This window comes from Anomaloglossus baeobatrachus, chromosome 5, assembly GCF_048569485.1.
Source record: "Anomaloglossus baeobatrachus isolate aAnoBae1 chromosome 5, aAnoBae1.hap1, whole genome shotgun sequence".
In the NCBI taxonomy this organism is placed as follows: Eukaryota; Metazoa; Chordata; class Amphibia; order Anura; family Aromobatidae; genus Anomaloglossus; species Anomaloglossus baeobatrachus.
The window spans coordinates 250,503,671-250,527,182 of NC_134357.1; the positions used below are offsets into that span (position 1 = coordinate 250,503,671).

Genomic DNA, 23,512 nt, shown 5'->3' on the forward strand with positions numbered 1-23,512 from the left:
ATCCCTTTTTCTGTGTGGTAGGCTACGCAGGCCCTCTCGGGTGCTTCTCTGCTGGAGTCCACACCGGGCCCTTGGAATACAGCTGTACCTTCAGATTGCTTCTGGGCCAGGGGGCTTGCAGCTCTCCTGCCCTCTGGATTCGGCCACCATGCAAGGATTTTATACCCTGGCAACCACAGACTCCGATGTCTGAGTCTCTTCTGTGCCTCTCTGCAAATCTTGCTTCACTGGGCCAAGCTATTCCAGCTCCAGGCCCCAGTTCCACAAGACAGCACACTCTGCGTCTGCTTTCTCTGCTTTCTCTCTACAGACTGACTCTAACTCCTCCCTCAGGTCAGACTTAAGGAATGCTCCCTGGAACTCCAGGTTCAGAGCTCCCCCTGCTGGCCTGAGGGAGAAACTACGTTGGATGTTAAACTTACTGGCCAATGATTCCCCCAATTACCTCCAGGCTCAGCATTAACCCTTTGGAGGGGCAATGCTGTTGTGGCGACCAGGTCCTGGGGCGCCACATCTCTTACTGTTTATTCCTGTGAGTGTGCAGTGTGACTGACTTTCTGTAATCCTTGTCTGTCCCATCTGTGTTTCCATTACATTCCTGCCCATCCAGTCTCTGGAGTTATGGGGGACAGAACAGCTTTACTTGAGAGTATATTAAGTCATGGGACTCAGCCTGTCAGCCTGTCAGCATTATCAGCTGTCAACTGGATGCGCCTATTGGTTATTATGCTCCAGCAGCACTAAAAAGTTGCTCAAACAAAACACAAATGGCAAGGCATGCCAGAACCTTCATGGGACTTGCTATGGTGGGAGGAAGGAGGATCAGGGTGGGATTATGAGGTCCTGACTCTTGGCTATTGAGACTGGACCTTGGGGAAGGCAGGTGCTGGAAAACAGAAAGAAGCATCTGCCATCCAACCAACCACCTATTCTCACTATTCTAGCTTTAACAGTTGTGTCCCATGTCCTCCTACATAGATTATTTATTGAATGTTCTCAGTGAGAGAACATTCAATAATTTTTCAACTGGCTAACACGGTACCAAAACCTTTTCTCCTGCAAAGAGGGACAGGAAGATGGGTCTCATGGATGAGCATGTTGGTTGTGCTCCCGTAGCAGCCACAGTTTCACCTGGACCACGGCCTCAGCTTTTAATTGCACCATCAGCAGCACATCCACTTCCCCATCACTTACCACACTCCTTGCACATTTTAAATTAAGTATATAATATATGCCTGCAAACTTTCTGCTATTAATAGGGAAAAGAAAATGTGTAGCCCTATAGAGGACTTTTGTTTTTAGGTTGCAGCAGCAGTAACTGTATGCAATAAATTCCGCATATATGCCTCTAATCCAAAACTATCCTTCCCCCACCAGATATCCCTACACTGAATGCAGGTAACAGCAGTAGCAGTTTTACTAGAGAAAGGACAGTATATAGCCCTAAAACGTACTGTAGTTTTGTTTTATTGGTGCAGCACCGTAGCAATTAAACACTGCCTACATGTCTTCTCTCATCTAAGCTCTACCTCCTAGATCAACTCTCCTGAACAGCTTCCAGAGGAGATTGTGCCGAGCATCTTGTCACCGGGTCTTATATAATACCCGATGACGTGATGCAGCCGCCCAATCCCAGTTATGTCAATATCAGTGGCGTAACTAGAGATTGATGGGCCCTGGTGCAAAGTTTGGACCCGCCCCCCCTCCTTCATGTACACCGACACTTGGGGTACGGGATGACACTGACACTCAGGGTATGTGATAATCACGCTGACACTTGTCTCTTACCCTCAGCACCCTGGTTTCCCATGATCTAAAAACCCTATATCATCATCCAGCTTTCCTATGTTCTGATATCCATCTTGTCATCAGCACCCAGCTTTCCCATGCTCTGCTATACATCTTTCCCCCAGCACCCAGCTTTCCCATATCAAAGCATGGGAAAGCTGGGTGCTGAGAGATGTATTGCAGAGCATGAGGAATCTGGGTGCTGAGAGAAGATGTACAGCAGAGCATGGGAAAGCTGGGTGCTGAGAGAAGATGTACAGCAGAGCATGGGAAAGCTGGGTGCTGAGAGAAGATGTACAGCAGAGCATGGGGAAGCTGGGTACTGAGAGAAGATGTACAGCAGAGCATGGGAAAGCTGGGTGCTGAGAGAAGATGTACAGCAGAGCATGGGAAAGCTGGGTGCTGAGGGAAAGAGCCTTTTTCCCTCAGCACAAAACATTTGAATCCCATGCTTATATCTTTGTCCCCCCTCGTATATAGTTTTCCAAATACTTTAATGGCCCCCACACAGCCTTTCATATAGTATAAAGGGTCCCACATAACCCTTGATATCCATGTATTATAATTCACCCCATAATACTCAATAGATTATATTGCACTACATAGTGCTGCATGTTTTATAATGCACCCCCATAGACCATGTATAAGGTAGCCTCCATAGTCCTCCATATATTGTAATGTAGCCCCCATAGTCCTATATGTGTTATAATGCAGCCCCATAAAACCTTCATATTGTATTATGCAGCCCCATACTCCTCCATGTAAATGCACCCCTATAGTCCATATATAAGGTGTCCTTCGTTTTGTATAATGCAGCACCCACCAGGCCTCCCTGTGTGTAATCCAAGCCCACCAGGCCTCCCTGTGTATAATGCGGCCCCCACCAGGCCTCCCTGTGTATAATGCAGCCTCCTTGTATATAATGCAGCCCCCACCAGGCCTCCCTGTGTATAATGCAGCCCCCACCAGGCATCCCTGCATATAACGCAGAACTCCCAGGCCTCCCTGTGTATAATACAGAACCCCCAGGCCTCCCTGTGTATAAGGCTACATTCACATGACCGTTCCATCTTCGCGGTCAAAAAATGGTCCTTTTTTTCACGGATGCATCTTTGTGGCATCTGTGTGCCTTCCGTTTTTTTTTGCGGACCGCAAAAAAAACGGAAGAAGCTAGAAAGATAAATAGATGGGTAGATATAGACATGGATAAATAGATATAGAGACAGAGAGATAGAAGGATTGATGGATGAATAAATGAATGAATGAATAGAAGAATAGATAGATAGATAGATAGATGAGAAAGACCTATATAATGTCCAACCCCCCTGCATATTCTAAGCTGGCACCATTTAATGACTTTCATGTGGCACTAAAGGGTGCTTAGTATTGTATTTAGCCAAAAAATAAATAATTAAAAAAAAAACACGTGGAGTCCCCCCTATCTTTTGTAGCCAGCTAGGGTAAAGCAGATGGCTGCAGCCTGCAAACCACAGCTGACAGCTTCACCTTGGCTGGTAATCCAAAACAGAGGGCACCCCACACTGTTATTTTAAATTAAATAAATAATTTAAAACAAAAAATGTTGGGTGCTCCCCAAATTGGATCACCAGCCAAGGTGTAAAGCGGACAGCTGTGGTCTGGTATTCTCAGACTAGGGAGGTCCACCGTTATTGGACACTACCCAGTCTAAAAATAGCAGGCCACAGCCGCCCCTGAAGTGGCGCAGCCATTAGATGTGCCAATCCTGGTGCTTCGCTCCAACTCATCCCGTTGCCCTGGTGCAGTGGCAAACGGGGTAATATATGGGGTTGATGCCAGATGTGTAATGTCACCTGGCATCAAGCCCTGGGGTTAGTGATGTCATGGCGTCTATCAGATACCCGACATCACACCCAGTCAGTAATTAAAAAAATAGACAAAAAAAGTTTTATTTGAAAAAACACTCTCCAAAACATTCCCTCTTTCACCAATTTATTGAAAAAAACAATCAAATCCGTGTCTGGTGTAATCCAATAATGGGGTCCCATGACGATCCATACCATAGTCCCTGTCCCAGTCAATGAAGAACAGAATGTTCCCCATTGGCTGGGAGAGTAGTGCAGTGACCTGAGCTAACATCAATAGGTCAGCCCAGGTCACTGCAGGGGATGACGAGCGCTGCCATCAGGAGGTTAGATAAGATCATTACCTGCTGTGATGATCTCCTGCACTCCTGACGTCAGCGCTGTCACTGACTTCCATTGTCCGCTGCGTTCACAGCGAAGAATCGCGGGAGCCCGTGACGTCACCTCTAGTGACAGTCTCGGGCCGCCCACGAGACGTGATATGACAACGCGGCAGGCATAGAAGGCAGTGACAGCGCTGTCGTCAGGAGAGCAGGAGATCGTCACAGTAGGTAATGATCTCATCCAGCCTCCTGACAGCAGCGCTGGTAATCCCCGTGGCTGCCCGCACTGCAGTGTGAGAAGCTGCTGTGTTGTGAATGTCAGTTATGCTTTGGCTGCTGGGAGGCTCCCTCTTGTGGCCAGGAATGGTTTGGACAGAGACCAGGTGTGTTGAGCAATGGACATTTCCATTGCTAATTCTCTGCTTATTTAAATCCTGGTCTGATAGCAGGCTATGCTGGATGTCAGTTGTTCTTTTTTCACGAGCCTGCTTCATCCTGCTCCATTTCACATCTACCCCAGATAAGTGCTTTGCTCTTTGTTTGTTGTTTGGTTCTTTTACTCTTATCTGAGTTTGTCATTTTCTGTGGTTGTTTTCAGTTTATGTGCATGCAGGGATCTTCCCTCTCAGTTGCTTAGCTTGGAAACTCCCTGCAGTTATGTTTGGAGTATTGCTCCTATTAGTCCATGTGTTTGTGGCTTTTTGAAATTGTAATAATTCCTGTTTTCTGTTAATTGGTATGACAAGAGCGCCTGGTATAGGACGGAGTACAGATCGTGCGATCTGAGGGCCTTTTTGTACTATCAGGAATTTGGAATTTTGAAGGGTTTTTCTCTGGCCACCATCAGCCCCTTTCCTGTCCTTTCCTATTTTAGTCAGTGGGGGCCTCACCTTTGCTAATCCTTTATCTATTTTCTGAGGTAGAGAGTTATTCATCTTTCCTTCCTTTAGGATAGCTAGTTCTCCGGCTGGGTTCGCGGTGCACAGGATGTTAGTTCACCCCTCGGCTACTCCTAGTTGTGCTGGTTAGTAAGGGGATGGCGGCCAGATTAGTTGCCAATGCTGTTGTCACCATTTACCAATGATTGATGGTGGTCTTCCATGTTCCGGATCATAACACTGCTGATACTGCAGTGCGGACAGCAGTCCGTCCTGCGCTCTGTGCTCTCAGCACGGCAGTCGCACAGGGGTGACATCACCGCGCACAGGGGGAGAATGATGGAGCATGGAGCGCCGCTCTATGTTTTATCATTGCTGTGTGCGATGACGGGGGGAGGGGGCTCGGTGCCGCCGCCGATGACACAGGCCAGTGTTGTCCGTGCTCCCCTAGTGAGGTCTGTGCTCCACCAGTGCTGTCTGTGCCCTCCTAGTGATATCCGTACTCACCCAGTGCTCTCGGTGTCTCCCAGTGATGCATGCCCCCCAGTGCTGTCCATGCCCCAATGCTGTTTGTGATCCCCACTGCTGTCTGTGCCCCCCACTGCTGTCTCTGCCCGCACAGTGCTGTCGGTGCTTCCCAGTGATGTAAATACCCAAGGCCTCCTTTGACGTATATGCCACAGTCTCTCCTGTGATGTATATGCCCCAGCATCCCCTGTGATGCCCAAAACCCCTTCTGTGATTTATATGCCCACAGCCCTTCCTGTAATATATGGCCCCAGTCCCTCCTGGAATGTCTATGTCCCAAATTCTTCTGTAATGTATATACCGTAGCCCAAATGTGATGTACACACCATAGCCCCAATGTCTCCTGTGATGTATATGCCCCAGCCCCTCCTGTGATGTGTTTGCTCCAGCATCTCCAGTTATTTATATGTCCCAGCCCCTCCTCTGATGTATATTCCCCAGTGTCTCCTGTGATGTATATGCCCACAGCACCTCCTGTGATTTATATGCCTCAGCCCCTTCTGTCATGAGTATGCCCCAGCATCTTGTGTGATGTATATGTCCCCAGCCCCTTCTGTGATGTGTATGTCACAGCCCCCTATCAAGTTATATGGCTCCATCCCCTCCTGTGATGTTTATGCCTCAGGTTAACCTGTGATGTATATACTGTCACCTCTATGTCTCCTGTGATGTATGTGGCCCCAGCCCCTCCTGTGATGTATATGCCCCCAGCATCTCCTGTGATGTATATGCCTCCAGTGTCCCGTGTGATGTATATGCCCCCAGCCAATCCAGTGATGTATAGATGCCCCAGCCTCTCCAGTGATGTCTAGATGCCCCAGCCCCTCCTGTGATGTATATGCCACAGCTCCTCCTGTGATGTATATGCCCCAGCATTTCGAGAGATGTATATATGTCCACAGTCACTTCTTTGATGTATATGCCCCAGTATCTCCAGTGATGTATATATGTCTTGAGCCCCTCCTGTGATGTATATGCCCACAGCATCTCCTGTGATGTATATATGTCCCCAGCCCCTCCAGTGATATATGTGCTCCCAGCGTCTCCTGTGTTGTATTTATGTCCCCAGCCCCTCCTGTGATGTTACATAGTTACATAGGTTGAAAAAAGACCTAGGTCCATCTAGTTCAACCTTCCTCCACCAATTCTACATTTTGTCACTAAGTCATTTATAACCAACAATGTTATGTGTACTGAGGAAATCAACCAGCCCTTTTTTCAAAGCTGTTATAGTATCTTGCCATTACTACCTCTTGTGGTAGGGCATTCCACAGTCTGACAGCTCTGAGAAGAACCCTTTCCTATATATATATCTTATGTATATATGTCCCCAGCCCCTCCTGTGATGTATATGCCCCCAGCGTCTTGTGTGATGTGCATATGTCTCTATCCCCTCCTGTGATGCAAATGCCCCCAGCATCTCCTGTGATGTATTTGACCCCAGCATCTCCTATGTAATGTATATATAGCAGTCCAAGCGTCTTCTATGTAATGTGTATATATAGCAGTCCCAGCGTCTCTTATGTGATGTATGTGATTTACCAATCTTATTATCACAAAGAGTTGACTGCACACCAAATTAAGACAAACCGGGAAAAGCAGTTGTGAGAAGCAACAAGATCAATATCACCTAACATGCCAGCCAAAGAAGCAGCTCCAGCCACCACAGACGGGGCAAGTAAATTAATTGTTTGACCCAATATAGTAGGGTAATTTTCATGTTGATAATTTGTTGCAGCCCCCGAAGGATAGTAGAAATTTCCAAATGGCCCTTGTCAGAAAAAAAAATTCCCCACCCCTGACATAGTGGCATTCTAATAGGGCATCTATTTTATCCTGCATTAAAGATAATGATATGCCTGTATTGAAAGATAATGTAAGGAGCTTTGGTAATTGTTTTTTTCCTTTTTTTATATTTTTCTTTTTAAAGAAAGCAAAAAACTGTTTAATTTTAATTTTGCACATCTGGTTCTTACATTTTCTCTAGTTTAATATTAACTCCTTATTTATTTCCCTTCTTTATCATATTTGTACTATCAGCTTATCACCAGGGTAGAATTGTATAGAGAATTACAGTGCGTTTTTGAGCGGCATTTTTGCCTATTTTTCGGGTGCGTTTTTGGTTTAAAAACTGCATGACTTTGCTTCCCCAGCAAAGTCTATGAGTTTTCAGTTTTGCTGTCCGCACAGTGCAGTTTTGTTTTAAGTGCGTTTTCGTAGTGACCACAAAGATGCAACATGTCAAATCCTACTGCATTTTTGTCAGCGTTTTTCACCCATGTAATGCATTAGAAAAAACACAGCAACAAAAAACACGCTAAAACACGCAAAACGCATGCAGTTTTTTATCCGTTTTTTACCGCGGGTGCATTTTTGTGCGTTTTTTAGTGGAAAAAAACGCACAAAAACACTGCATCTTTGTGGTCACAAAAAAGGCAATGTGCGCACATAGCCTAACACTGTTCTCTGAAACTTCTTAGAAGGAGTGTTCATGGCCACTAAGGCTATGTGCACACATTAAGTATTTGGTTGCAGAAATGTCTTCACTATTTCTTCATCTATTGGCAGGAAAAACTCAGCCCAAAAACGCATATTTTTTTGTGTTCTTGCCGCATTTTTTCATGCTGTTTTGCATGCGTTTTTTTCACTGCTTTCAGTGGTGAAAAACGCTGAAAGAATTGAGATGCTGCAGATTTTTTTGCACCAAATCTGCAAGGAAAAAACCTCAACATGTGCACTACATTTCAGGATTTTCATTGACTTTGCTGGTATAAGGATTTGCTTGTAATTTTGTAACAAAACTGTATTAAAAAAACACATCAAAAAACCCGATAAAAACACACTGTGTGCACACATCCTTATAGGTATCAGTTGTAACCTTTATTAAAAATCTGTTCCAATTTGCCAAGCATGATATCATTAGCTCAGTGTCTTCCCTCTGGAGCGAGCTGCGTGGCTGGATGTAGGCGGTCACACACCTGCTCAGGTAACAGGTGAGGTCATCTCTCCCAGTCTCTGCATATCATCACCCTCCCTTCCTTCCCCCTAGCTCTCTTCCTGGTAGGATTAGGGAGGAGTTGAGTGTATGTGACAGACCGGATCAGTGTAACACAGAGACTGCAAGGGAATTAACTAAACACAGGACAACCAGATCAGACAACAAGACTGCGAAAAGAGAAGGAAAGCTAGATACGACGAAACCTCGAGAGACCGTGGTTGGTTGGATCTTGTTGGGTCCTTCAAGAGGTCAAGAAGAATGGGCGTTCTAGAGGAACAGAGAGTACAGATCATCTCATTCAAGTTTTGAGCCTGGACAGTCCGTGGATAAAATAAATCAGAGAAACAACTAGACACCAACTACAGACTTCCAGCACCATGAAGGACCGGCTGGAGCAACTAAAAGCGGTGAGTGACACATGAACTGGTCTGGATTGGGAGTTGATGCTGATCACTTGGGAACCAGTTGGACAAGTTCTACTGCTGGGACATCCCTGGGTCAGTCACAATATGTGACACTATTACACCACCCAGTCTTGAACTGCACGCTCCACCTCAATATAAAAATCTACCCACATCATTAATTTGATTGGAGTATCGACTCTTCAGGTTCAAGAATCAGAGTAAATATGGCAGTGAATGGGTAAAATCTCACTCCGTTCATTATTTCACTGCTACCTTATGTCTGGGCTAAACATTTGTTAAGTCTTTAAAGTCATAATTTTGCGCAAATCAAGGTCCACCACTTAGGAGCAGGGCTATGGAAACTTGATGACTTCAGCTAGGAAGTCTTGGCCACAGAACACAAGTTGCACATTTATTAATCATTTATGACTAAGCCGTCTAAATTTATAGCAGGCTAAACTTATCCCTATGGGTTAACAAATCTCAAGTCCTTGCTCAAGCCTTTATTTTGTATATTGCTCAATGGTTTCTATTGCTGTGTGACTATTATAAAGTTAGTAGTATCTAGTGATGGTACACTGACTAGAAGTGGATGGATTATTCTGGATAAGGCAAATGAGGAGCAACCACAAAGTCACCATGTGTGAAGAATGTAATTTCCATTAAATAGAATAGGGATGCGGAACTTGCTCTGGAACCATTTATGTTATTTTATGATTCATTATTTACCTAGACATTATCTACTTTATAACGTGTTGGGGATGGAGTCTGTAATAGAGTGTATGCAGCAGCATTAAAGGGGGCTTTACACGCTAGCGATATCGGTACCGATATCGCTAGCGTGTGTACCCGCCCCCATCGTTTGTGTGTCACGGGAAAATCGCTGCCCGTCGCGCACAAAATCGCGCTCCCCCGTCACACAGACTTACCTGCCCTGCGACGTCACTCTGACCGACGATCCGCCTCCTTTCTAAGCGTCACAGCGACGTCACATGGCAGGCGTCCAATAGAAGCAGAGGGGCGGAGATGAGCGGTACGTAACCTTCCGCATTGGCGGTGGACGCAGGTAAGGAGATGCTCGTCGCTCCTGTGGTGTCAGATATAGCGATGTGTGGTGTCGCACGAACGAGGAACAACATCGCTAATGAGAGGTAAACTATTTTTTGTTTTAGGACGACCTCTCCGCGGCAAACGATTTTGGCCGCTTTTGCGATCGTTTTAGGTCGCACATAAGTGTCACACGCTGCGATATCGTTAATGACGCCGGATGTGCGTCACTAACGACGTGACCCCGACGATAAAACATTAACTATATCGTAGCGTGTAAATCCCCCTTTACTTTATCCACCTTATTTTGAAAATGGCAAATGAATGGTGCGCAAACATTTCACCTTCTACCGTTGGTGATAGCCAAACCAACTTTTGATGAGGTCTCTAATTTCCTGTTAATGGGATTTTCAACTATCTGGATGCCCTTATAGTAAGTTTATTACAAGTTGTCCTTTTGCTGAGACTTCCAGCAATCACATTGGTGTAATCTGTAAGGCTGCTTTCACACATCCGGTTTTTGCCGTGCGGCACAATCCGGTAAAAAACGGAAAGAACTGATCCGGCATTTGTTGCCGTCGGATCCGTTCTTTCCCCCGTAGACCTGTATTAGCGCCGGATTGTGCCGCATGGCCTTGCGATGGAACGCTTGCAGCGTTTTTTGTCTCCGGCGAAAAACCGTATGGCGCTGGATTCATCTCCGTGCAGCGTGAGTTACAATGAAAGCCTATGGGCGCCGGATCGAGCATATGACTGAATCCAATGACAGATCAGTTTTTTTGAACTGTGCATGCTCAGTAGCACAACGGATTTGTCAAACGGAAGGAACGCATGGAAATACTGATGCAACGGATCCGTTTTTTCACTGGATCCGTTGCATCAGTTTTTTTTACTGGATTGTGCCAGACGGCAAAAAAAGGATGTGTGAGAGCAGCCTAAGATAATCTGTCAACCATAATTCCTCCTTAGAAAGTTCATATTCTGGTTAACGCTTTAGAAGTCAAGATTAATACCATAATAATTTCGGAACCTAAGAAGAATATATAAAGGAATAAGAGCTCCCTTTTGTCATCTCAGGATCAGTTTCTTCTCACCAGAGATGCGTTTTATTTCTTTTACTTGCTAATTTAGAGGCTTAAATCATCATCATAGTCCCCATTGGGGATCACAATCTAAATTCCCTATCGGTATGTTTTTGCATTGTGGGAAGAAACCCAAGCAAAAACAGGGTGCGCAAACGTTTTTCAGATGTGGTCCTCACGGGGATTTGAACCTAAGACTTTAGTGCTGTAAACAAACTGTGCTGTAAACAAACTGTGCTGTAAACAAACTGTGCTGTAAACAAACCGTGCTGAACACTGAGCTGTCATATATTTCATCTTCGAGCTATATAACCTTTGATGAGTAGCGTGAGATGACCAATGTTGGGAAAAAAACAAGATTTTGCAATACTCTGTCAAGAGTTCTTTACGCTATGTGTGTGTGCTGCATTTTAGTGGATTGATGGTTTTTCTAGCATATTGACATAGTATTTATCACATCATGTTAGAAAAAAACAGTATTTAATGTGTATTTAGATAAATCAGAGTCTAGTATAAAATTAGCATAAAGGAACAAAAATTAAAACTTAAAAATCATTAATGTCGGATAATATGTGGCTGGTGGGCGGCTAACTTTGTAAGGATTTGTAAGAATGAGCATCATGTATCGGAGCACAGCATTACACATGGCCAGCTGACCTACTAATCAATTTAATCTACAAGAGTGAACTGGCTAAAGGGGATCTCCGACCACCTCCTGGATCAGAATAGTCATGTGATGAGAAAAGCCTGATGACCCTGCTGTTCTAGATTAGTTGATTAGAAACTAGACTTTTTTAGTGAGGGTAACTAAATGGTGTAGCTGCTAAAAAGTATTGAATAGTGGTGAAGTAGGCTAAGGGTGTGGGTCATGCCATTACAACGCTCCATCTTGGCTAAAGCCGCTCTCTGCCACCTTCGTCCACTCCTTTTGTTTAGAAAAGGGTGAAATTGCCCCCTTAGCTTTTTGTCAATGTTGCTTTGATTGTACCAAAAGAAAGCTTTATAGAGAATCGGACTAGCCTGAGCTCATCTCCTCAGGCCCACAGGAGGGAGACAAAGCTTCAATGTGATGCTTATTCAGCAGCCTTTTACGTGACCTACCAACTCTAATGGCATACTTTGTATATTTTGCGCTTCCTATAATGCTCCTCTCCTTCTATCACCTGTTTGTAAATTTAAAAAAAATTACCAGTAGAGATATCTCTGACCTACCTCCTACTTGGAGTCTGCGCCCAGCACAGGCAGCATGGTGACGTCTCATCAACACGCCACCTCCATCTGGGCACAGATGCATAATGTTTTTTTGTTTTGTTTTTCTGCTCCCGGTGTAGGCCCAGAGTGGACATTCAACCTCTGTCATGACACATTCTTAAGTCAAACTGAGGCCTTCTCAAAATAAATGGCAGAGCGGTCCTTGTATTCTAAACATGTATGTTGCTTGGGCGGGGTGAGAAACCACTGGGGACCTACTTCCAGGACTAGTCATCTTTTTTTTTTCCTTTCAAATGCTTTAGCATGATGTTTAGGAGCCAGGATCATGCTGCCAGGGGTTTCAGCAGCAAAAATCATCTGTCAGGTTTCCTTTAAGATATTGTTTGGTTTACTTAATGTAGTTGACCCCATGAAACATGTAATTCCACATGGAGGGTTTGCAGTTGCAGTTATAGCTGAGTGGACACACACAGTTGCCTGCATATGCACAGACAAACATGGGTGTAACTAAAACATACAGGCTTTCTTAGTAAATGTGTGAAGCCCCGCCGGTGTTGTATCAGTGCATACCTTCAGGGACTCCACGTAGCTGGTGCTGGTCACAGGTAGGGAATCTTCAGTTTTGATCGTGACGCCACTCTCAGATTTGCGGTCAGAGGGGACCGCCACTGCAGGTTAGGAGGCACCTGGGGCTGATGGTGGGTGCAGTCGGGTGTAGTAGCCTCCTGAGAGTGAGGCAAGCCCCAGGGCCCTCTGTAAAGCTGTAGTACCACAAGTCGCAGAATGACCACACACAGGCAAAGTGTCTTTCAGGGTTTTTACTCACTTCAGGTGGCAGGGTGAGTAACCCGGGCGTAGCTGGGATGAACCAGGTGGGAACCAGGTATCCTTCCGGCTGACTGTATGAGGGTGACTACAAACTCGCCTTCCTTAGCCCTTGGTGGTTTGGGGTGACCCCGACTTTGAGTCCCTATGGGGGTCACCCAGGGAAGATGCTCCAAGCCTCTCTCCCCTTCTTGTTTTGCCGTGTGCTTGTTCCCCGGGCCAGGCCACTCCAGCCTCTTGCCTCCTGTGACCTATGGGCCCTACTTGCGGTTACGTGGCTGCGGCTTTTGGTTGTTGTGGTGTGGGCTGTAAGAGCCCCACACCGGCAGGTTTAGCAGGGAAAGGTGAATCTATCCTCGCTTCGGGATCTGCCGCCCGGTTGGGCCTGGTGCTCTCTAGAAGTCTCCTTACTTCCCACTCCGTTGCACTCGCTAGCTGAAGCTGGCTTTCAGGCAGCACTTCTAGTTGACCGTTCTCCCCCGTCTGTAGCCACTGCGCGGGCGCTGTTAGACAGCAACAGCCCCACAGGTCTGCTCCTCACTGAGCCCTCTGGAGTTCTCACTCTAACTGACTCACTGCTCCTCCTCTCCTGTTCTTGCCTACGCCACCTAGCAACCAGACTCTCCACCACACCCCTTGAGAGGAGATGGAGGCTTTTAACCCCCTGCCACTATTCCAGTGGAGGTATAGGCTTTGCCCCCTCCTGGGATCCCCAGGGGTCCTCTCATGGGTACATGTGTGAGACCTGGTCACTATGCGCCTGTGTTCCACACCCCTGTCAGCCTTCTGGATTACCTGTATTGTACTGTCCCCAGCATGGGTGCGGTACTCAGTGGTGCCTGACCAGGTCAGGGGCGCCACATTCCCCCTTAGTTATCACCAGCACGTCCTCGGGCTGCAAGACAACATTTTAAAATGCATAAAACATTAAAACATGTAAAACATTTAAAAGCACCAGGTATCAGACATCACCACCCTCCACCCACAAGTCCGTTAACCCACCCAAAACCCTCTCAGGAGGCAGGTCACCGGTCCTGTCGGTAACCAGGTCTGGGCCATCCGTTTCCCCAGACCTTTCCTCCAATCTTCCTCTCCCGTTGGCCGCGACTTCAGCCACTTCTGGCAGGATGTAGAGGCGGCTTTCATGGGCTGGTGGTTTCAGGGTATACCTGGCCTGGTGGATCCGCGCCGTCAGCCTCTTCTGGCAGGATGCAGAGGCGGCCTCCACAGTTGGTGCTGACCAGGTACCCTCTTTGTGGTGGTGAGCCAAGGCCCCATAAACAGGCGTGCTCTCTGGTCGCAGGTGAGCCAAGGCCCTTTTCTACGGACGGGCCCCCCTGGTTGCAGACGAGCCAAGCCCCTAAACAGGCTGGCCCTGGTGGTGGTGCCACTGGTGTAACTATTTACACTGCGAGAGTTTGTGGCTATAGCAAGTTCATAGCCTTAAGTTTATTTCTCACAATAGTTTTTGTGGGCGCATTTCTTTAACGTTGCAAACAAAACTTTTCAAAACTGGTCAAAACAGTAACTTCTTACTTTACTTTACTTTTTACTCCTCTTTTTCACTAGGGCGAGGGCACGTTGGGCACTGGCACCTGTGACTTTCCTGCTCTTTGTCTCTGTCTTCATCTGTGGTTGCCTCATCTATAGGTTCTGTGTCTTTCCTTTCTTGGTCTGCATCTGATTCCTTTTCTGTATCTGTTTCTTTATCTCTGTCTTGTCTTCCTTGTCTTTCTTGTCTTTCTTGTCTTTCTTGTCTTTCTTGTCTTTCTTGTCTTTCTTGTCTTTCTTGTCTTTCTTGTCTTTCTTGGCTTTCTTGTGGCATGGGATGGCTGTAGGGTTTGCTGGTACGTAAGGCTACATCAAGTGCGTACAATCCCCTTTCACCTTGGTGCATGGTAAACTGTACCGAATCTCCCATTTTCAGATTTCTGCAAGGGTGTCCTCTTGGCAGATGAGCGTTCACATCTCCCCTGTTAACAAATATCCCTTCTTTTATTCCTGGTGCTACAATGAAGCCATAACCACTTTTCAAGTTGAAATCTTCCACTACGCCATAACACAGGGGTCCTCTAGCCTGGGCTTTGGACTCTCTCAACATACGCTTCTCCTTTAGGTCTCTGGCGGTGACTGCTCTCTGTTCAGGAGACTGTGGTGCTGGAGCAAACTGTGTTCTTCTGCGCCGTGTCTTGCGGGCTGGATCCATGCCTGTGGGCTCCCAGGTGAAGCTCTTAGGCAGCTCTTCTTCTGCAGAGGGGGTCAGGTCCTCCTCGTCCCAGCGGGAGTATGGCAGCATTTCCGGCTCTGAATACACAACTGCTACTGGTGGCACTGGAGTCGGAGTCAACCCTTCTGCTTCCTGGCCTCCTCTCCCCCTTAGTTCTTCCTGGCACTCCAGCTGTGGCAGTGCCGGGGATGGCTGCTCTTCGGCCGGCCCAGGTGAGGGACTCCTTGGTGTAGCTGCTGCAGGAGTTAGCAGGAGACTCTTTGGGGTATGCGGAGGGGGTATGTACTGGCTCACCAACCATTGTGGAAATTTGGCCTCCAGGTCAGCCCTCATCTGCCAATATGCAGGGTCTTCACCCACCGTGGGCTGCCTATCAGGAACCTCTGTGGACCGGGGAGCGGTGTCTGCTCTGGCCTTACAGGCCGGGGTAAATGCTGAGGTAGTCTTTCCTTGGCGGGCCGCGCCTGGCATGGCGGCGGCCTGGTCTTGGCGGGCCGCGCCCTGTATGGCGGCGGCCTGGTCTTGGCGGGCCGCGCCCGGGATGGCGGCGGCCTGGTCTTGGCGGGCCGCGCCTGGCATGGTGGCGGCCTGGTCTTGGCGGGCCGCGCCTGGCATGGCGGCGGCCTGGATCAGTGTCGCTGTTGCAGGGGGCTCTGTGCAGGCTGGGCTGGACGTCGCTGCAGCAGTCTGGGCTTGGCGGGCCGCGCCCTGTATGGCGGCGGCCTGGTCTTGGCGGGCCGCGCCCAGGATGGCGGCGGCCTGGTCCTGGCGGGCCGGGCAGGGCATCGCTGCAGGGACTGGGTCTTGGTGGGCCGAGCAGGGCATCGCTGCAGCCGCTGGGGCTTGGAGGGCCGCACCTGGCGTGGCTGCGGCCTGCTTCAGCGTCGCCGCACCGGACGCCTCTTCAGGGACCGCGGACGTGGCAGCAGGGGTCGGGGCACTTGCGCGGGCCGGGGCATCATTCGACTCACCCGTTGTTGGTAGCACTGGGGTCTGCGTCGTCGCCGTCCCGCCTGACACCCGGCGCGCAGCTCTCCCTTCATAGGCCCGAACCGCCGCGGTCATCTCCTGCAGTTCCATCCGTTCCTCCCGAATCTGCTCCACGACCCGGGTCTCCAGCCGGTTGCAAAACTGGGCCAGCTCTCGGTACCACCAGGCAGCGGAGCCTGGTTCTGGGTTCCTGCGGTCAGACGCCATTTCTTCTGCGCCGTCTTCTGCACGGTCTCCCAGCAGTGGACTCTTCGCTGCCTCCTGTAACAAGCTGTCCAGTTTCTGCTCTGCCTCTTTCAACAGCTCCTCTCCCAGCAGCAGGCTTGTGGCTTCCTTTCCTTCCCGCCGTCTCTCGACGCTTCCACTCTCATAGCTGGCAAGGCCAGAACTCTGCAGGGGATCTCTGGGTAGCCACACCCCTTCGTGGGCGGTAACTTCTTCCAGCGCGGGCTGCTGTTGTTTTTCAGCGCGCTTTTCATGGTGGCAATATGGCGGCGCTTCCAATTTTTCAAGCGGACCGCCCAGGCACATGGTCACCTGTCTGAACAGGTCTAGTCCTTATCCTGTTCGTGACGCCAGATGTGAAGCCCCGCCGGTGTTGTATCAGTGCATACCTTCAGGGACTCCACGTAGCTGGTGCTGGTCACAGGTAGGGAATCTTCAGTTTTGATCGTGACGCCACTCTCAGATTTGCGGTCAGAGGGGACCGCCACTGCAGGTTAGGAGGCACCTGGGGCTGATGGTGGGTGCAGTCGGGTGTAGTAGCCTCCTGAGAGTGAGGCAAGCCCCAGGGCCCTCTGTAAAGCTGTAGTACCACAAGTCGCAGAATGACCACACACAGGCAAAGTGTCTTTCAGGGTTTTTACTCACTTCAGGTGGCAGGGTGAGTAACCCGGGCGTAGCTGGGATGAACCAGGTGGGAACCAGGTATCCTTCCGGCTGACTGTATGAGGGTGACTACAAACTCGCCTTCCTTAGCCCTTGGTGGTTTGGGGTGACCCCGACTTTGAGTCCCTATGGGGGTCACCCAGGGAAGATGCTCCAAGCCTCTCTCCCCTTCTTGTTTTGCCGTGTGCTTGTTCCCCGGGCCAGGCCACTCCAGCCTCTTGCCTCCTGTGACCTATGGGCCCTACTTGCGGTTACGTGGCTGCGGCTTTTGGTTGTTGTGGTGTGGGCTGTAAGAGCCCCACACCGGCAGGTTTAGCAGGGAAAGGTGAATCTATCCTCGCTTCGGGATCTGCCGCCCGGTTGGGCCTGGTGCTCTCTAGAAGTCTCCTTACTTCCCACTCCGTTGCACTCGCTAGCTGAAGCTGGCTTTCAGGCAGCACTTCTAGTTGACCGTTCTCCCCCGTCTGTAGCCACTGCGCGGGCGCTGTTAGACAGCAACAGCCCCACAGGTCTGCTCCTCACTGAGCCCTCTGGAGTTCTCACTCTAACTGACTCACTGCTCCTCCTCTCCTGTTCTTGCCTACGCCACCTAGCAACCAGACTCTCCACCACACCCCTTGAGAGGAGATGGAGGCTTTTAACCCCCTGCCACTATTCCAGTGGAGGTATAGGCTTTGCCCCCTCCTGGGATCCCCAGGGGTCCTCTCATGGGTACATGTGTGAGACCTGGTCACTATGCGCCTGTGTTCCACACCCCTGTCAGCCTTCTGGATTACCTGTATTGTACTGTCCCCAGCATGGGTGCGGTACTCAGTGGTGCCTGACCAGGTCAGGGGCGCCACAAATGTTTAAGGGACTGCTAACTATTTAACCAGTTTTTCTCCAATGCCGGAGTCAGATTTCTGTGCTTCTACTTACACACATAGAAATTATGGGGCCCCATAGCAAAATATATTCATGGACCCCGCCAAAAACAAACAAACAAACAAAAAAATGTATGTGTGTGTGTGTGTATATATGTATGTATTTATGTGTATATATATTATATAATATATATATTTGTCCTGGTCAAGTAAGAATGTGACTCACAACTTTGCAGCCCTTACAAAGTACTGTAATTTTCCTCCTGTTAAAGCCCCTAAAATCTCATTACATTGCTCCTGCAAGGTATGATGCCAGCTAAACTATAGGAGTATTTGTGGCAGCTTTGAACCTTCAGGCGCCACAGGGTAGTGCACCCCCCATTAGGGTGAGGTATTTAGGTCCAAGAGAGGGCGGTACCGGTTTCCAGTAACACAAAGATACAGATACAGTGGGTTGCCCTCCCCAATGGGGACCGGGCCAGGGTTTGGTCAGAGTAGGGGTCACTACAGCGGTTGGGTTTACAGGACGCCACCGCACCAGGGGCTCCCCGATCCACTGGAACCGGGGACTCGGGGTCAGGGAGAAGCAACCACTAGGGAGAGTCAGAAGCACACAGTGGGAAGAGCAGGTTGACCTAGTGAGAGTAGTGAACCAGCCGGTGGCAGCAGCTGGGGGCTACAGCTCAGAACACACAACACAACTACAACAGAGAGAGAACAGCGTCACACACCAAGCAGAGTGGACGTGCCACAGGCAGTTCTGTTGGCCAAGGCGTTCAACACGATCACTGGGGAGAAGAAGGCGGCTGCTTCCACAGGACAGGTGCTGTCGGGGTACAGAACCCTAGGGCAGATATACTTCATGTTATCTACCAACTCTGCAAGGGTCGCGGGGAACGGCTAGAACAGTCACCAGCCCCATCCCACAGCGTCTGTAGCCAAACAGCATATAGAATCCAGGGACCGAGGTCTTCGGCCAGCTCCACATCAGAACCGCACTATCAGCATACACAATGGGACCAGGATCCCCAAGTGTTTCACGCTACGGGGGTCTGATACTTAGCGCATGAAAAAGGAAGGGCCCATAGGCTGACACACACCGGACTTGACTTTTCACGGATCAGGGATTGACTGGAGCCCATCGTGGCAGAGATCGGTACTCTGGGGCAGCTCCTGAACAACTTGTGAGTAAAAGACCTGGAACCGAAGCCCTGTCTCTGCCTTTCCTTTACCGGCGCCCAGCGCTGTGACGCCTGCAGAGACTGCCACCACCCCTGTCCATCTTCCATCATCTTCCCTGGGGTAATCACGCTCCACCTGTGGGGAGCGACACCATCCCGGCTGCAACCTTCACAATCAGCCCCGGAGAACAGCACCTGCAGCGGCGGCCCATCCCTGGCCGCTTACCACAGGTGGTGTCATGATCATAAAAGACTTTCCTAACTGTCACTACCATCCCCATCTTCTATCTTGCCTCCCGTCCACTACCTTCCCTCCCTCCTGTATATCTCGGGGTCATGAAACCGGGCCAGGCCAGCTCGTGTCGACGCAGAGGATCTGCACAATCGGCCCGGCGACGTGTGGGGTGAAAACCCCTCGACCACCGGGTGTTACATATTCCTGCACAGTACCCTCCAAAAGCACAGTATAATGACCCAACTGTACCCCCTCAACCACTCCAGCAAGGTATGGTGACCCCAAAACAGTATGATCCTGAACTGTGACTCCCACACAGCCCCCCATGCAGTGTAATGGGCCTACATATAGTATAATTGCCCCCACACCTCTTCACACTGTATAATTGCCATCAACAGTCAGCCCTCAAATATCCCTCCATAAAGTATAAAGGCTCTCTCATTGTCCTCCAAATATTATAATGGCCTTCAAATTACCCTTCAAATAGTACAAGGCCTTCACATAACCCTTTTAATATTATCATGGCCGTCATATAGCCTTCCATTTAATTGGCCTCACATAGTCTTCCATATAGTATTATACATCCTCCATCATCCTCTATATAGTATAATGGGCCCACATTGCCTTCCATATAGTATTATGCACCCACCCATAATCATCTATATAGTATAAGGTGTCCCACACTGCCTTCCATATGTATAATGTACATTCCATAGTCCTCCATTTAGAATAATGGGCCCCACATTGTCTTTCATATAGAATATTGTACCCCCATAGTCCTTTGTATAGTATAATGGGCCCCACTTAGCCCTTCATACAATATATTATAATGTACCCCCTATGGTCCTCAATATATTATAATGCATCCTCCATATATTATAATGCCCCCTCCATAGTCTTCTATATATTACTATGCCCCTGTAGTCCTCCATACATAATAATGCACCCCTATAGACCTCCATATATTATAGTGCACCCACATAATCCTCATTCTAGTATAAAGCACCCCATAGCTTTCTATATATTATAATGCATCCGATAGTCCTCCATCTATTAGAATGCTCACCATAGTCCTCCAAATAGTATAATGCAGCCGCATAGTCCTCCAAATTGTATAATGTACCCCATAGCCCTCTATGTATTATAATGTACTCACATAGTCCTCCCAATGGTATATGCTTCCCCCATAGTCCTCCACCAGTATATTCACTGATTTAAAAAAAAAAATAAAATACTCACCTCACCTCTCCTCTTTGGTCTCCTCAGCGTGTATCCTGCCACTCTCCACAGCGAGCATGCATAATTGCATCTTGCCGTGCTGAAATGCCAGAGCACAGACACAGCGGGGGGATGAAGGAGGAGGGAGCGTCAGCAGATCTCTCCCTCTTATTGTTTCAACTGTATTGGCATCGCGATGCAGAGGGGGTGGCGCCAGCATTGGGCCACTCTGACTCATGGACCCCATAGCGGCCACGTTGTCTGCTGCGATTGGCGGTACGCCACTGTACTCACAATTAGCACTACTTAAAGCTGAGGAAGATGCCACAGCCATGCCATGAAGTTAGTTATCTCTTACAGATGAGCTAATTACGGTATATTTTTGATGAATTTAATGAAATTGCAATTCAAACAGTTTGCAATGTGCTTCACTTGAATCACCCCAAAAATGGCCTACTTTCATTTCAAACATTGCAGAAAATTGCATCAACCACAGCAAACTGACATGACCTCAGGTGTGACTATGTGGGCTTCCCCATAATGCATTGCGGCTATCACATAACATGTTATGGTGCAGAAAATCAGGAGGGACTATTATAGCCTGTATAAAAGCCAAGACAGGGAATGGGACGCGCCCACGGGGTCTTGGTGGTTACTGGTCACCGGGCCGGAGTAGGGTTTGGGATGTCACAGCAGCCAGGCCCAGTTCTGTGGGGAGATAAGGTATGCACACCAGTGACTATGTAAGGGGAATACATGGAATAGCAGAAACTGCTGTGTGAATACTGACTTGAAAAATCCAATAGCTATGTGTAAAAGTGAAAATGTGAAAAATGGAATCTGCATTACTGCCATGAACATATGAATCAAGAGAAATTTAGCTACTGAATTGATCAATGCAATAGAGCCCCAACACTACGCCAAAGTATTTCTCTACGTTGGGGTCCCTAGCTTGTGTGTCCTCTCATGCAGTTAAAAAACTTACCGTGTATGGGAAGCTGAGACCCAGGCTATATATACGATGTGGATTGGCAATAGGTGTGTATGGGGAGGGTTCCCAAACGAAAAACTACTCACAATAACGAATAACGTTTGGAACACCATTCTAAGTCTGAATGTTTAGCGTAGTGTTGGGGCTCTATTGCATTGATCAATTCAGTAGCTAAATTTCTCTTGATTCATATGTTCATGGCAGTAATGCAGATTCCATTTTTCACATTTTCACTCTTGCATATAGCTATTGGATTTTTCAAGTCAGTATTCACACAGCAGTTTCTGCTATTCCATGTATTCCCCTTACATAGTCACTGGTGTGCATACCGTATCTCCCCATAGTGATGTTTTTTTTAGGCTTTTTGCACCCAGTTCAGACTTAGAATGGTGTTCCAAACGTTATTCGTTATTATTATTATTATTAGGCCCAGTTCTGTGACCCCCGGCAGTGTCAATAAAGATGTAAGGGTTATTTACGGGGAGAGAATAAAGTTTGTCTTTGTGACGCCACCTGTGGTGTGCGGCTAAGGTGGGAGCCGCTGCTGTAAGAGATTTCCCCTGAGTCGGATGCTAATGCATCTAGGTTGGTATAGCTCTCCACAGGCAGAGCTCAGGACCCAGGGATGTTGGGGGTGGTAGTCAACTCTATTAAAGGAGTGCAGCAAGGATTGGACGACACAGGGTTGCAGTTTAAGTTCTTTACTCACTGAAATGTCGCTGCCCTCGGGATGCCAGTCTCCATTGTGATGAGCCGAAAGCCGATCCTGCATAGTTCGGAGGTCAGAGCCGGTATTTGTTTCCCTCTTGCGCTGTGTTGTGTGAGTCCCTGCGGCCTGAAACCACGTGGGGACCCGGGTCCTTGTACAGACCCCGTTCTTGTTCCGTATAGCAGGCAGCGCAAGTCCGTTACTGTTCTCATGACTCCTGGCTCTATATGCTGCTGTGACCCGGGTGGGTCAGAAGACCTGAAATCTTCCACCCGGTGTATTCTGTTGGTGGGACATGAAGCTCCCACCAGCCTAGGGCTTCAGACCCTGTGTTATGCGCTCGATTTAGAGGGATCTATAGTGCAGCTCTCCCTTCAGCGACCGTGTTCTCCTACGTCTCACTTGGTTCCTGGTTTGTTCAAGACCGTGTCCGCATCCAAATGCTTAAGTGTGTGTGTCGCCTTGCTCCCCTGTGTCAAGTTCCTCCCATCCGGGTTCCTGAACTAGTGAGCAGGGGGTCCACTACATTAGTGATGGCCACCCTCCAAATCTCTACCCTAGCCCAGTCCCAGTGAGAGTGCATCTGACTGTGTGTTGTGGTGGATTGTGTTGGTTACCGGCAATGACCTCCTCCGTACCCGGGATGAGTACCACACCTCAGCCAAGGTGCAGTACCCTGTGGCGACTAAAGCCTCAGGGGCGCCACAAATGCAGCAGCTATTTTAGGGTTATTTAGGATAGTGAGAGGATGTCAGACTCAGGGCCCCCAGCTTAGCAATAGAGATAAAAAGAGAAAGCCTTAATGCATTGGACAAATACTCCAGAGTGTAATATATTGTACAACTGCAACATCGATAAGTGTAGTAGTCTGTGAATAATATAGAGATTCAGTTGATAGGGGGGAGAGAAATGGGAAATATGCTAGCGGTAACAGTGAATTATCAGTGATATGGGGAGGTTGGCATCTGTCCTACTGCATTTGAATTAATAATACTATTTTTTTATTTTTTTTGCATTCCTAATGCGATTAAAAGCAGAAGCAAGAAAGCGCAATATTTTTATTTTTTTTTTACAGGAATGAAACAAAATTGGAAATGTTAATCAGAGATGGTGTTCTTGTTTGTTACAAGCAACAGTATTGAGTTTTGCATCTCTTGCACATTCCTTTTTGTGAAGGAAGGGGGGGGATATTATATACAGGGTGGTTCAAAAGTAGGTGGACAGAAAATAATAACATTGATTTAGATTTACATATAAACTTATATTTACTAACACAAGCAT

General features: G+C 48.1%; 1 protein-coding gene across 2 annotated transcripts in view; it reads left to right on the forward strand.

Moving 5' to 3' along the window:
* Positions 1 to 8,428: 8,428 nt before the first annotated feature.
* Positions 8,429 to 23,512, forward strand: part of STX3 (syntaxin 3) — a 101,448-nt gene continuing 86,364 nt past the window's right edge. For both annotated transcript variants that reach the window (XM_075349345.1, XM_075349344.1), the window contains exon 1: positions 8,429 to 8,766. In XM_075349345.1, the coding sequence (XP_075205460.1) occupies positions 8,737 to 8,766 (30 nt within the window). In that variant the 5' untranslated portion in view covers positions 8,429 to 8,736. The remainder of the gene's footprint in view (positions 8,767 to 23,512) is intronic.